General features: G+C 41.8%; 1 protein-coding gene across 1 annotated transcript; it reads left to right on the forward strand.

Moving 5' to 3' along the window:
* Positions 1-1,825: 1,825 nt before the first annotated feature.
* Positions 1,826-2,614, forward strand: olig1 (oligodendrocyte transcription factor 1). The gene has a single exon (XM_068328378.1). The coding sequence runs from the start codon at positions 1,826-1,828 to the stop codon at positions 2,612-2,614; it is 789 nt and encodes a 262-aa protein (XP_068184479.1).
* Positions 2,615-13,120: the final 10,506 nt, after the last annotated feature.

Consider the following 13,120-nt stretch of genomic DNA (forward strand, 5'->3'; position numbering starts at 1 on the left):
GTTCACTGACACAATCAATGCCAATGCTAATACCATTAATACCCACTCTCTGTCTAATGCAAGTGTCCTGATTTTAATGGCTTATAAATTGCTCAATCTGTGTAGTGATGGTTTACATTTAACTTAGTATTCATGTTATTTTAATGTATTCATGTCATTAGGTGTAAAAAGAGTCCTCTTTTATTCTAGTGCCTGTTTTATTTCTACAAGACAAACCAAAGACTATTTAAAGTCTCGTCTGCGATTTTAAATAGCCTGTGTGACGTGTGACACATATATTTGATCAGCTACATAAAAACAATACAAACTTACCTTTTATTTTGTGTTAGACTTCATTTATTGTTTAGGATGTAAAGGACTTCACGGTGGAACAGCCAGTAGCTCAGAGTAGCAGTGATCTCCTTGGACTGTTTTGTAGCATTTATACAATGCAGTGTCTTGAACAGGTTGGGTAGAACTGGGGTTTAAACAAGCATTTATGTAAATGAATCAGAATCCTATAATGAAAACAATTGTAATGCTAGTTTGCAGATGTAAAGCATGCTCTTATTTTATGTTCAAATTCGAGATTCAGCAGAGGATGATGGGAATACCAAATAACAAGCAACAAGACAGTCTGGAGAAGGTCAATGTACAAAGTTTGATGGCAGTTAAAAGTCATATTCTCATTAATTTTCACAACGGATGAATCAACACCACCACAGACAGTTGAATATAAAAAATACAAATAATATCAAACTGAAAGACATCTTGTCATCTTCTTATCAGAGCAGCCTTAATGATAATGTTCACCCTGTTTTTAGCGTCTATGTTTAAGACATTCTCACTAAACACCTCCCAGGTGTGTTGCAGCTGTAGAGAAACTAAAAAAAAAAAAAGCTTTGCTACTCAAATCTATAACTTCATCATTTCTATTTGGGAGTTAAACAATTATTATACAGATCTTGTGTATCGGTTTGGCATCATTGTTACATATACTCAATATATATGGCAAGTTGCATTGATGAGATCAAATGTCATTCTCGAACGTAACCATGGCGAAAATAGCCTGAAAAGGAAAATAGACTTTCTTTTTGGAAAACTTTAAAAACTTTTTCTGATCCTACTGAACCAACATGAATGTCATTTCTTGTGGGTTTCCAGTTTTCATCATCGCTCAATCAATTTTTTTAGGTTGATGTTCTTCACAAAATCTCCAAGCACATTCAAAACAAAAGCTTCCAGACCAATAAAGACACAGTGGAGTGTCATCTGCATATGCTTTAGTTAATATAAATCTCCAGTGAAATTAGGAAATCCTAATGACCTACCTGTGAGACATAATTAATCCAAACTTTTTATCAGTGATTTCTATCTTTCTATCATCTTCCACCAATCGATTGTCTTTCAACGGCAGACATCAACAGTCACCCATGCCTGAGCTTCCAAAGAGCCCACCATGTGTCTGGGAGGAGTTGAGTTGAGGTGGGGGTATGTGAGGAGAGCATTTAGCTCCCTTTTCCACTGTGTGAGCTCCCATTCTCGCCTCACACAGCTATGGAAATGAGATAAACTGATCTGCCACTTCAGGAAGCTCTCGGTCTCTCACTCGTTGGGGAAAAAAAAAAACCCTCTGAAACCCCCGCATCAAAAACGTTTGGTGACTTTTCATTGTGCCGGATGGCGGCTGTATTCTACAAGCGAACGGAGGACCACCAGGGGGAGGAAATGAAGATTTGATTCCTGCAATATTTTTCCCTTGTTTACTAGTTTTATTTGTACATCTAGACACTTTTGAGAAGAACATACTGAACTACAGCTCAACCAGCACACATCTGAGGAGAGAATGAATGTGCTATCAAACCCAGTGATCAGGTCTCAGGAGCAGGCTTTAGCTCTCTGTGGCCCCAGCTCTGTCCAGGATGTACCCCATTGCCCCCCGGGGTTCCATGTCAGCTCACGCCTGAATCCGCCTGCAGCCATGCTCGGCCTCCACGGCGGCCAAAGATCAACCAAACCTCAGAGGGAGGTGAGTCCTGAGGAACAGCAGGAACTGAGGAGGAAGATCAACAGCAGGGAGAGGAGGCGGATGCAGGATTTGAACATCGCCATGGACGCTTTGAGGGAGGTGATGGTGCCGTACGCCTCCTCACCATCTTCTCCCTCCTCGTCTCAGTCCCACCAACCCGGGGCTCCTCCTCCAGGACGCCGGCTCTCCAAGATCTCCACCTTAGTTCTGGCCAGGAACTACATCCTCCTCTTGGGTTCGTCTCTGCAGGAGATGCGGCGGCTGCTGGGGGAGGTGAGCGTGGGGATGGGGGTAAATACGGGGCCGGTTCCTCGCCTCCTGCTCACTGGAGGGTGGCCCCTCATCTCTGGTCCCAGTCCGCTCTTCCTCACTCAGGAATCACTTCTCACCTCAGCAACGACTTCTTCTTCCTCCTCCTCTTCATCTTCTTCCACATCACCATCATCTTCTAAATGTCCACTGTTGTCTACGAGCCCCATGGAGGCCTCACTGGCCCCGGTAAAGTGGAGCTCTGTGGGGGTCTCGGGGGGGCCCCTGTGCCCCTGTGGAGTCTGTAGACTACCCAGATTCAGCCACTCCACAACAGCTCCTAGATTCCCAAAGTGACATCATGAAGATGAGGATTTATGAAGGACTTCATGATTGCAGCAGCAATAATGAAGACATAATAATAATAATATGAATTGTTATTTAACATTTTTAATGTTTTTTAAAAATATTTTACTCTATTTAGGCACAATTGCGTTGTAAACCCAATGGATCTATAATGTAAGTTGTTGAGTTTCTATATCAAGTAAATGTATTTTAATTTTCTCACAGTAATAACATACTACAGAGAAACAATTCTTTGGTTGTTCCAGCAGGAAGTATAGAAGGCAAAGCCAGAATGTGTGGTGTTTGGGGGGTTGTATTGTTGCATTTTGAGTCAATAATTATGAATAAATTATTATGTATTATGAAGAGAGACCAAGTCAAGGATCACCATGAAAATTTGGCAATAAAATGTTTTACATGTCTCCATTTTGGGTCCAGAAAAACTCACTCCGAACTGCTAAAGGGGGTTAGTGAGGGCATTTATATTGTTTTCGTATCATTTCTTTTATGTAATAACGCTCTGTTTTGTCATGTCAGAGTTTTTAATATTTACACATTATGTGCATTCTACTTGTGCAAACAAAAATCTCCCTTTGGGGCCATGACTTTTTACACTTACATTCTAGGTATTAATTTACACTCGTAGTCGGTAAATATATTTACGTCCTGGGTTTTTGTCATCAGCATTTTCTGCACAAGAGCTGTAAATTCATTTGAAGTATTTTGGCAGAAATAGAAGTTAAACATTAGCTTCAGCAATTTGTGACGTGTCAGTTGATTAACATCTTTTTTTTTTGTTATGTTGATAAAAATTGTAATATTGACAAGATTATTCCTAAAATAAAATCCTGCATAATAGTTTATGTGAACCGAAGATGAGGCTAATGGCTTGGTCGAGATGATTAATGTACGCCTTTATTTGCTGATTTTTGATGACAAAGCACTTATTTTCTGACATCTCATTTGAATGAATTTACAATTTCAGCTTTTGACTCCTCTGCTTCCCCTTCTCAGTACCTTTCCTGTCTGACGCTCTCTTGAAACGATTCACACGCAGGAAAATGAAGCGAAGCAAAGCTTTTGCCGTGTTTCTACCTCACCGCATTCATCAAGTTCTCACTGTTGATGCTGACGCGGTGCTGAGTTGAAAAGCTTCTTCCACCTTCCACGCCACCCGTAAATAGTGAAACAGTCCTCGTCTTTCCCCCCTATTCATCACCCCAACAAGCAAAAGATCAAAAACCCAACCGTGTAATTACTGCCCTGCAGAAAGGAGGCCTTTTGATTATCCACCCCCTCCTCTTTTCTCCTCCATCCTCAAATTCTTGATGTTTCTCTGTGTTAAGAAGCTGGGATGGGTGATTTGGTGCTACTCATTACACTCACTCCACAATATGTTCAAACGCCCAGAAAATGTGTCTCACTGAATGGGGTTCACTCCTGCACACTCACCACCCCTTTGGAAGAGAAGACGGCACCGGTGGGAGGGGGGATGTTATCTGCCATAACTTGATCAGAAGCACTGCCTGCAGGAATAATAATAATAATAATGAAAATAATCATAATCATAATGGCGACAAAATGCTCAAAATAATTGCTCCCCTGTAATAAGAGGATTATTGAGGGTAGATATGTGAATAGTGTGGAATGAAAGGACAGGAATCTATTAGCATCAAGGAGGACAAAAGAGGAGCTGCATGCCATTAAGTGAGATTAAGCTAAATAAGGCTTGATTTTCTTACAAGGAAAAAATGAGGAAAAAAACAGAAGAGGGTGAGAGTGAAGGAGGGGAGGAAGGAAGGAAGGGAGAGACCGATTCATAGATCAAAGTCAGATGACCAAGCTTCTCGTCCTTCATTTACATATAGCTGCTTTATCTCTGGAGGGATTAGCTACCTTGCTATTTTCTGCGGTTTGCTTCCTATTCTCTGTCATCTTTGCCCACCATCCATTTCCTCCTGTTCTCAGGATGGTTCAGCTCTTCTCCTTTTATTTTATTTTTTTTTTAGTTTGCCTCTTAATTTCTCCCCCCTCTCATCCTCTGCTCATTCTCTCTCTTTCTCAAAGAGGCTCTCACTTTCTTCTGTCTCATTGTTGCAGCGACACAGGGGTCTGCTCAGGCTTTGTGTGAACAATTTAACTCATCTCCATTTCATCACTGTTGTTCAATGTGCCGAGGAGTTCTCGTAAGACAATGCACACACACACAGCCACGGACACACACACACACACACACACACACACACACACACACACACACACACACACACACACACACACACACACACACACACACACACACACACACATTGCTAACACACTTTGTACTAAAAGCTTGTTAAAGACATACCGTGGCAGCAGGAAAACACTTGAGGAGCAATAAATACAAAACTGATACAGATAAGGGAAAGCAGTCTTTGCATTCGTGCTGCTAGGACCTGTGGCAAGATACACCCAAAGAGATATCCAACTACACAATTATAACCAATCACCATCTGCTCTGCTCACTTTACTCAGCCACCTTTTTGCAGGGTCTCAATTGATTCCCCCTTTAAAGGCAACACATGATCATTTACCTTTTATAGTCTACAAACTGTATATCTGCCCTTTTTTAAAATCAAAATGTGTAAAAATGCCAAATATTTTCTAAATTTGTTTTCTATTTGTTTGTTTGTTTCCTTTATTGTGCTGGAGATGTAGCTCAGCGGTAGAGTACATGCTTTGCCCCAGGTTCAACACCTGGCATCTGCAGCCCTACGGGGGCACAAGCCCGGATAAATGCAGAGTGTTGCAGCAGGAAGGGCATCCAGTGTAAAAACTTGAGCAAAACTTGAGCAAATATGAGCATTCAGCTAAAATCCCCCCTACACCCCCACCTCTCGCCTGAGATAGGTACATGCAATCCCCATGACCTGCAATGAGTGGAAACCAATTGAATCATTGAAAATCAGTGAATGAATGGGACACTGTGGCAACCAGTAACAGAACAACCCGAAATAAAGTTATTTCACTATAAATTGTCTTGATGTTACACACGGCACAGATGGTGAAGCTAAATGATGCCTGTCGTGTTACATTGTGTTTTGGGGGGACAGACATACACACACCCTCATACCTGAGGTACCTAATCAGCCTCTCTTAGTGTTGTACTTCCTGCTGGGGACTAAGCACCAAAGACCCTCTGTTCACAATAAAAGCAATGTTCGTTTATTGGTCATTTCTATTGTCGTTCCTTGTAGTCTCTCCTGATTGAAATGTTTTTAGATGACTGTCCTGCGGTAAAAATACTACAGGACAGTCAACAATCTGAGTAGGGATGCCCAAACTTCCCTCTCCCCAGACACCTCTTCCAACTCTTTTGGGAGAATCCCAAGGCGTTTCTAGGCCAGCTAGAGACATAGATTAAAACTCAGCTCCTTCTTCACCATGACAGACCTACACAACGAATGCATCACTGCAGCTGCTGCACCAGTCTGCCAGTCAATTTCATGTTTCTTCCTTCCCTTCCTTCCCTTCCCTTCCCTTCCCTTCCCTTCCCTTCCCTTCCCTTCCCTTCCCTTCCCTTCCCTTCCCTTCCCTTCCCTTCCCTTCCCTTCCCTTCCCTTCCCTTCCCTTCCCTTCCCTTCCCTTCCCTTCCCTTCCCTTTCCTTCCCTTCCTTCATAAACAAGACCCCAAGATACTTGAACTCCTCCACTTGGGGCAAAGACTCCCCAATGACCTGGAGAAGGCAGTCCATCGTTTTCTGGTCAAAAACCATGGCCTCAGATTTGGAGGTGCTGATCGTCATCCAAATTGTGTCACACTTAGGGTTGATGAGGCCAACAGAACAACATAACCCGCAAAAAGCAGCAATAAAATCCTTTGGTCCCAAGACTAGACTCCTTCTGCACCTAGAAATTCTGTTCCTAAAGATAAACAGAATGTGGGATAAAGGGAAGCCCTGCTGAGGTCCAACATGCATCTGGAACAGGGCTGACTTGCTGCCGGCTACGCAAAACCAAGCTTTGGCTTCAGGGATCAGACAGTTCTTAGCAAAAGAACCCTCATCCACCCCCGGTGCCTTGTCACCACGGAGCTTGGCAACCTACTCTGTGACTTTAACTTCAGGCGATGGACAAGTCCCCCTGAGACCTACAGTCTCTGCTTCCACCATGGAAGACATAGTAGCAAAGTATTGTTTTCATTGTCCGATAATATCCTCAGTCGAGGTCAGCAGCTCCCCACCTCCCCACCCCCACTGTACAGTAATCCCTCGCTTATTTGCTCCTCAAGATGCATGGGATTACTGTAACCAGTGTTGGTGGTGTACCATTTTCCCCTCCTGGGGCAACCGATAGTCCTTCTCCAAGCCCTCCCCAAGAGGTTTTTCCTCCATGACCACTCGAGCTGTGGTACACCTGAACTGGATGTACTCGTCAGCAGAGCTCATTTTACCTCCAGAAAGTAGTGCATCCCTGGGATGCGATTCAAGAAAAACTGAGCTTTGCCAATTGTTCAATATAAAAACTAAACAAACTGTTCATTTTAATGTTTTAATTAATAACGACGTCTTGAGTGTTTAAGTAAACAGAAAAAAAAGAGTAAAATTATATATTAGTTTTATCAAAATGTTACAGCCTGGTAGTCATTAAAAAACAGTTTTAGAAATAAAAAAAGATGTAATAGTTTTTTTTCTTCACTTTTGTATTTCACTCAATAGTTTTCTTTGCCTGTAATTGATTTACTGTATTCTCCTGTGGACACTGCACCAAGCTGAAAGAAACTTCTCCACACATATTTCAGTAATATCTGTAGTAATATCTGTCTCTTTCTCTTCACTAACGTTTGATTGTTTTTTATTCAAGAAAACACTCATTGTCACTTGATTTTTATCCAACTTTTGAGTCTTTTTCAAATGCATGGTGATAATCAATCAATCAATCAATCAATCAATCAATCAATCAATCAATTAATTAATCAACCTTTATTTGTATAGCGCTTCATCACATGAGCAGACGGGATGTTCATGCTTGCTTCGGAGTGCCTAACTAACTCCTCGCTCTCACGAGCAGACGCCGTGTAGCTGTTTGGTTGATTTTAATAAGGCAGAATGACGCAGGTGAGTCTCGTGACCAGAAACTTGCGTGAGATCAAAACATAACGGTGATTTCTGGGTTCAAAATTTAAGTGGAGAAATGGAAATATTGTGAATATTTTTGTTGAATGGAAGTGCATTTAAAGTTTGAGTCCCAGGGATGCACACTGTCCAACGATGGTGCGTCCCTGTCGAAAAATGTGCGTCAAAGATGCAAGGACGCACGCAAACGTCAGCTGCCCCGGAGTACCACGACTCTGAAAGACTCCTTCTTCAGCTTGACGGCATCCCTTACTTCTGCCGTCCACCACTGGTTTCAGGGGTTGCCACCACAACAAGCGCCAGAGACATTGTGACCACAGCTCAACAGATATAACATGTTAAAGTTCTAACTTTTTACTAATAGTAATTAACCAAGCATTTTCTTAAATGTACTTAAAATGTAGAATGAACATCTGCAGAATCATTCACAGGAGCATCAGCCTTCTGTCCAGGTAGTTAAAGATTTGTAAAAAACATCACTCTGTTACTGCTGATTATTTAAATGAAACTGTTAAAGAAAGTAAAATCAATTTTTATCTACAAGAGCCTGTTCATTGAGCACATGTCAGATTTACGTTGTTGAATCTAGATTTGCTCTATATGACTGATGAAAACTAGCAGAATACAAAATTTGTTTTTGTCTACTTTGACACAAATGTGCAACCGTTATAAATGAAACATGTGTCTCATGTGAATTGTCTTCCACATTGTCTTCCACTGTCCCCTCTCCTGCAGCTTCTCATCTCAGAGTGTTGTTTGCCTCCTCCATTGTCATACTGTTTCATAGCACTTAACCAGTCAACGTGGGGAGTCCTTGGCTTAGGAAGTCTTAAGCCATAAATTTCATCCCCACAATAAGGAGAGCACAGGGGCTGGTCAGGACCCCCATTTACCTTCCAGCCCAGTTTTTATTCATTGCCTCCCTAAATAACATCAGGCCCTCCTGTGCTGTCCCACCATGAAATTCCCGATCCCCTCTGTCACCCCTTCTTTCTTGGCTCGAAATGATACAACAGGGTTACTGCTCAGCCGGCCGGCCCGCTCATTAAGCATCGTGTTCACTCCAACCCATTCCAGCCCTCTGCCTCATTCACAAATCAGCCCTCATTACAACTTTACAGGCCACCATCAGCCGTCACCTCATTACCCCATCGACCAGCTGGGAGACGGGCTGAGATGGTGTGTGGTCACAAGACGTGTACTTTACATGATCTGAAATCTTCTCTGAAGCTTTGCAACTTATTTGTGTGATGAAAGGTTGATTTTGAGTTTGAATTGGTGGAATGTCTTATCATGTGATAATGTTAAGTCTAGTTAGTCAACGTTCTAAGAAGAGCAATAAAAAATCGAGCTATATCAAGGTGAATGTTTTTCAGGAAAACTGCATCAAACTAGATTTATTGGCAGTTATGCAGTGATTATTTATTTGTGTAAAAATAAGTGAGACAAATTTCCTGAACAGAAAAAGTATGTGACATATGTCAATGATGGGTTCTTTTACTATTCAGTAGTATTTCAACTTAAAATCGAGGGGAAACAGCCAAACAGCTGACAGATACCATTGAAAAATACATCAATGATGGATGTTAGTTTATATATACAGTATATATACATACTGTATGTGTGTGTGTACATACTGTATGTATATATCAATCAATCAATTAATTAATTAATTTGTTTGTTTGTTACTACTATAAATATTTGATACATATATATTTTATATTTATATGATTTGTTATATATATTACCGATTTGTTACTGTACATCCAAAATTCATCCTTTTAAGACACAAATTTAAGCCCTATGAGAATTCTCAATTACCTACATTCACTCTAACTATTAACCAGGCAAGGTTTGAGTCTAACCAGGCTATCTAACAATCCTTGATCCTTAATATTCCAACATTAACTACTTGAACAACAGATAAGTGGTTTATGAGATAAGGACTTTCTCTCAGTTGCCACAAGGAAATCAAATCTTTTGTTGGGTCATGTAAACTTGATTCTCCTTTGCATTGCATGTATATGAAAAGAAACATTTAAATAATACTTCTCGTGATTACTCTGAAAATGTAACACACAGAGAGCCACTGCTTGTCCAGAGCCCACAGGTCATCCCTGACCCCACCCACCCCCACCATGAACCGTTCACTCCCCTTGTGTCTGCCAGAAGGTTTTTGCAGACTCTGAAACAGTTACTTCCTCCTGGCCATCATACTTCTCAATGCAAAATAACCTCTCTAATCATGTACAATATTTTCAATACTTTCATTATCACTATATTTATTCTGTCTTTATTCTGTTTGTTAAATTATTAATTTTACTTGTACTTGTTCACACAAACCATGTTGCAGTTATGTACAGCGAGAATAGATCATTTATTAAAGTGCCCCACCAGACTAATTCGCAAAATAACGAACTCTGTGTAAAGGAAAGTTACACATGTATCAAAAGTCATTGTATGTCGTATCTAGTGTGGTCTCTCTCAACGTGCTTGCATGAGTGTATGTTGCTGTCTCTGTGGCAATGAACCCATGGCCCTTGGGTCGCCCTCTGAACCCTCGGTGGCCTTGGAAGCAGGAATTCCAGTTAACACATCACAGATCAGTTTTCTTTTATTCATGTTTTGTGTTTCTGTTGCTCCAAACGTTGGCTGGGTGTCGACACGACCTGACAGCCACCGGCCCTCTGGCTCCTCTGTTTCTCTGGGTTCTTTCCTCCCTTCTTTTCTCTCATTCCACTGTTTGGGCTTCGTTTTCTTGCCTCCTTTTCTGCTTAATTGAGTTGTTTGGCAGGCGGGCTTGTCAGACGATGACATCTATGTGGGGAGTCTGAGGCACCCACCATTGTGCTCCCAGAGACGGGTTAGTTTTTCAGAGTTACTGCTGCATGGGTGACCACGGCCCAGATTAGGATGGGGGGGCTAGAGTAAAAGTGAAGTAATATTATGCATGTATTTTAATCATATTTTCTAATATACTTTTGTTTTAGTGAATACGATGCTAATACCGAATATTTTACAATTTAGATAAAGCACTGCAGCAAACACATCGCATGTTTCCAGACGCCATGGTGAGAAGTAAACCAGCCTGCCTTTGTTGTATCTCATCATTTATGTTTAATAAGAAAAGTCTACATTTATTGTGGAGCTTTGGACCATAATGAAATGTGAGCCTTGTCAATTTTAAGTGCTTAGCAAACTCATAAATATCTCCTCGCCGTTTGTGCGTGTAGAGCAGCGTGAAGAAGGCAAACACTGACTGTGTCTGGAGTCATCAATCATCAGGACAGAGGAGAGGGAGAGCAATGTCTAGGAGGATTGTCACTTCCCTCGTCCAAGTCAACAATCTTGATTCCGCATCTGAACCACATGGATTCCACTTCACCACCCTCAGCTCTGGACTTTATTTCACCACTACACATAGTCACTCCACTACTGGTTGAACTCAGAAGACTTCGCTGGATGCTAATGATGAATCTTATCGGCAAGCTTTTGATTTGCTATTCGTGCATGCTGTTTCCTGGCTTGCGGTCGGGATACAGAACAAGCCTCAGAGTTCTTATGCAGTTAATTCAGCTGAACTGTCTTTTGAATATGTTTGCTGTGAGACAACACAATGTCTGTCTTGATTGTATTTTGCACACTCAAGCCCCTGCTCTTTCAAAGATAAACTATAATTACAATGTAATATGAGGACTGTAAGACAGTGGTGAGGTGTGCTGTAGGTGTGACAGAGGAGTTCAAGGTGGAGGTGGGACTGCATCAGGGATCAGCTCTGAGCCCCTTCTTGTTGCTATGGTGATGGACAGGCTGACAGACCAGGTTAGACAGGAATCTCCATGGACTATGATGTTTGCAGATGACATTGTGATCTGCAGTGAGAGCAGGGAACAGGTGGAGGAGAAGCTAGAGAGGTGGAGGTTTGTCCTGGAAAGGAGAGGAATGAAGGTTAGCCGCAGTAAGACAGAGTACAGGTGTGTGAAAGAGAGGGACCCAAGTGGAAGAGTGAGGTTACAGGGAGAATAGATCAAGAAGGTGGAGGATTTGAAGTACTTAGGGTCAACAGTCCAGAGCAATGGAGAGTGTGGAAAAGAGGTGAAGAAGCGTGTCCAGGCAGGATGGAACGGGTGGAGGAAAGTGTCAGGTGTGATGTGTGATAGAAGAGTTTCAGCTAAAAGGAAAGGAAAGGTGTACAAAACTGTGGTGAGACCAGCGATGTTGTTTGGTCTAGAGACAGTGTCACTGAGGAAAAGACAGGAGACAGAGCTGGAGGTAGCAGAGATGAAGATGCTGAGGTTCTCTCTGGGAGTGACCAGGATGGATAGGATCAGGAATGAGTACATCAGAGGGACAGCACATGTTAGAGGTTCTGGAGATAAAGTCAGAGAGGCCAGACTGAGATGGTTTGGACATGTCCAGAGGAGAGATAGTGAATATATTGGTAGAAGGATGCTGAGTTTTGAACTGCCAGGCAGGAGGCCTAGAGGAAGACCAAAGAGGAGGTTTATGGATGTAGTGAGGGAAGACATGAAGGTAGTTGGTGTGAGAGAAGAGGATGAGAAGACAGGGTTAGATGGAGGACACTGATTGGCTGTGGAGACCCCTGAAGAGAAAAGCCGAAAGGAAAAGAAGAAGACGTTCTATTCACTACTAACATTTTTAATATGCGGCATGGTGTCGTCTTCTCTCTATTTTTTACTATTAAAACCACAATTAAATAACAATCAGTGGCGTGTATTTAGAATTTCATAATTTTTTTAATAATAGTTACTCTAATCAACACAGTTCAAAAGTTAGACAGCTACCTTGTCAGTACACTGTCAATGATTCATTTGGATTGATTTAGGTAAATACAGGTAGTCCTCAACTTTATTTACAATATTCGACTTAAGAACATTCGAATTTACAAACAAATGCACTCCCCCCTATCTGACTATTGTCCTGCTGTTCCGTTTTTTGCCACAACCCATGCAGGCCAGCAATGTTGCATGGTGCAGTTGTGGGCGCTTAATTTAGGGGTAACGGCTGGACATCACTTTTCAAAATAAAACATCTTTAGACTGGTAATCAATAAAAAAAAAGAAAGTCAAATGTTCTGTGCCACCCGCTATTTAATGTCCCACAACCCAGTACCGGGTCGCGACCCGGTGGTTGGGGACCACTGACGTAGAGGGATATAACAGAGAGTCTCTGCTCTTAGTTTAACACTTTCACACACACACATGCTCTGTCTCTCCATCTCTCTCTCTTCCTCTCTCTCTATAAAAATAAAAGAAATACTACTGTGTAGTTCATTATTACATCCTGCTTCAAAGCGTTGATGTATTGTAATTGTCAGCATTTGTGTGTTCGTCCGTTGGTCAGTCCACCACATATCTTCGCAATCGTTGTAGATAAAAAG

The sequence above is a fragment of the Antennarius striatus genome, chromosome 12 (genome assembly GCF_040054535.1).
Source record: "Antennarius striatus isolate MH-2024 chromosome 12, ASM4005453v1, whole genome shotgun sequence".
NCBI classification, from domain to species: Eukaryota; Metazoa; Chordata; class Actinopteri; order Lophiiformes; family Antennariidae; genus Antennarius; species Antennarius striatus.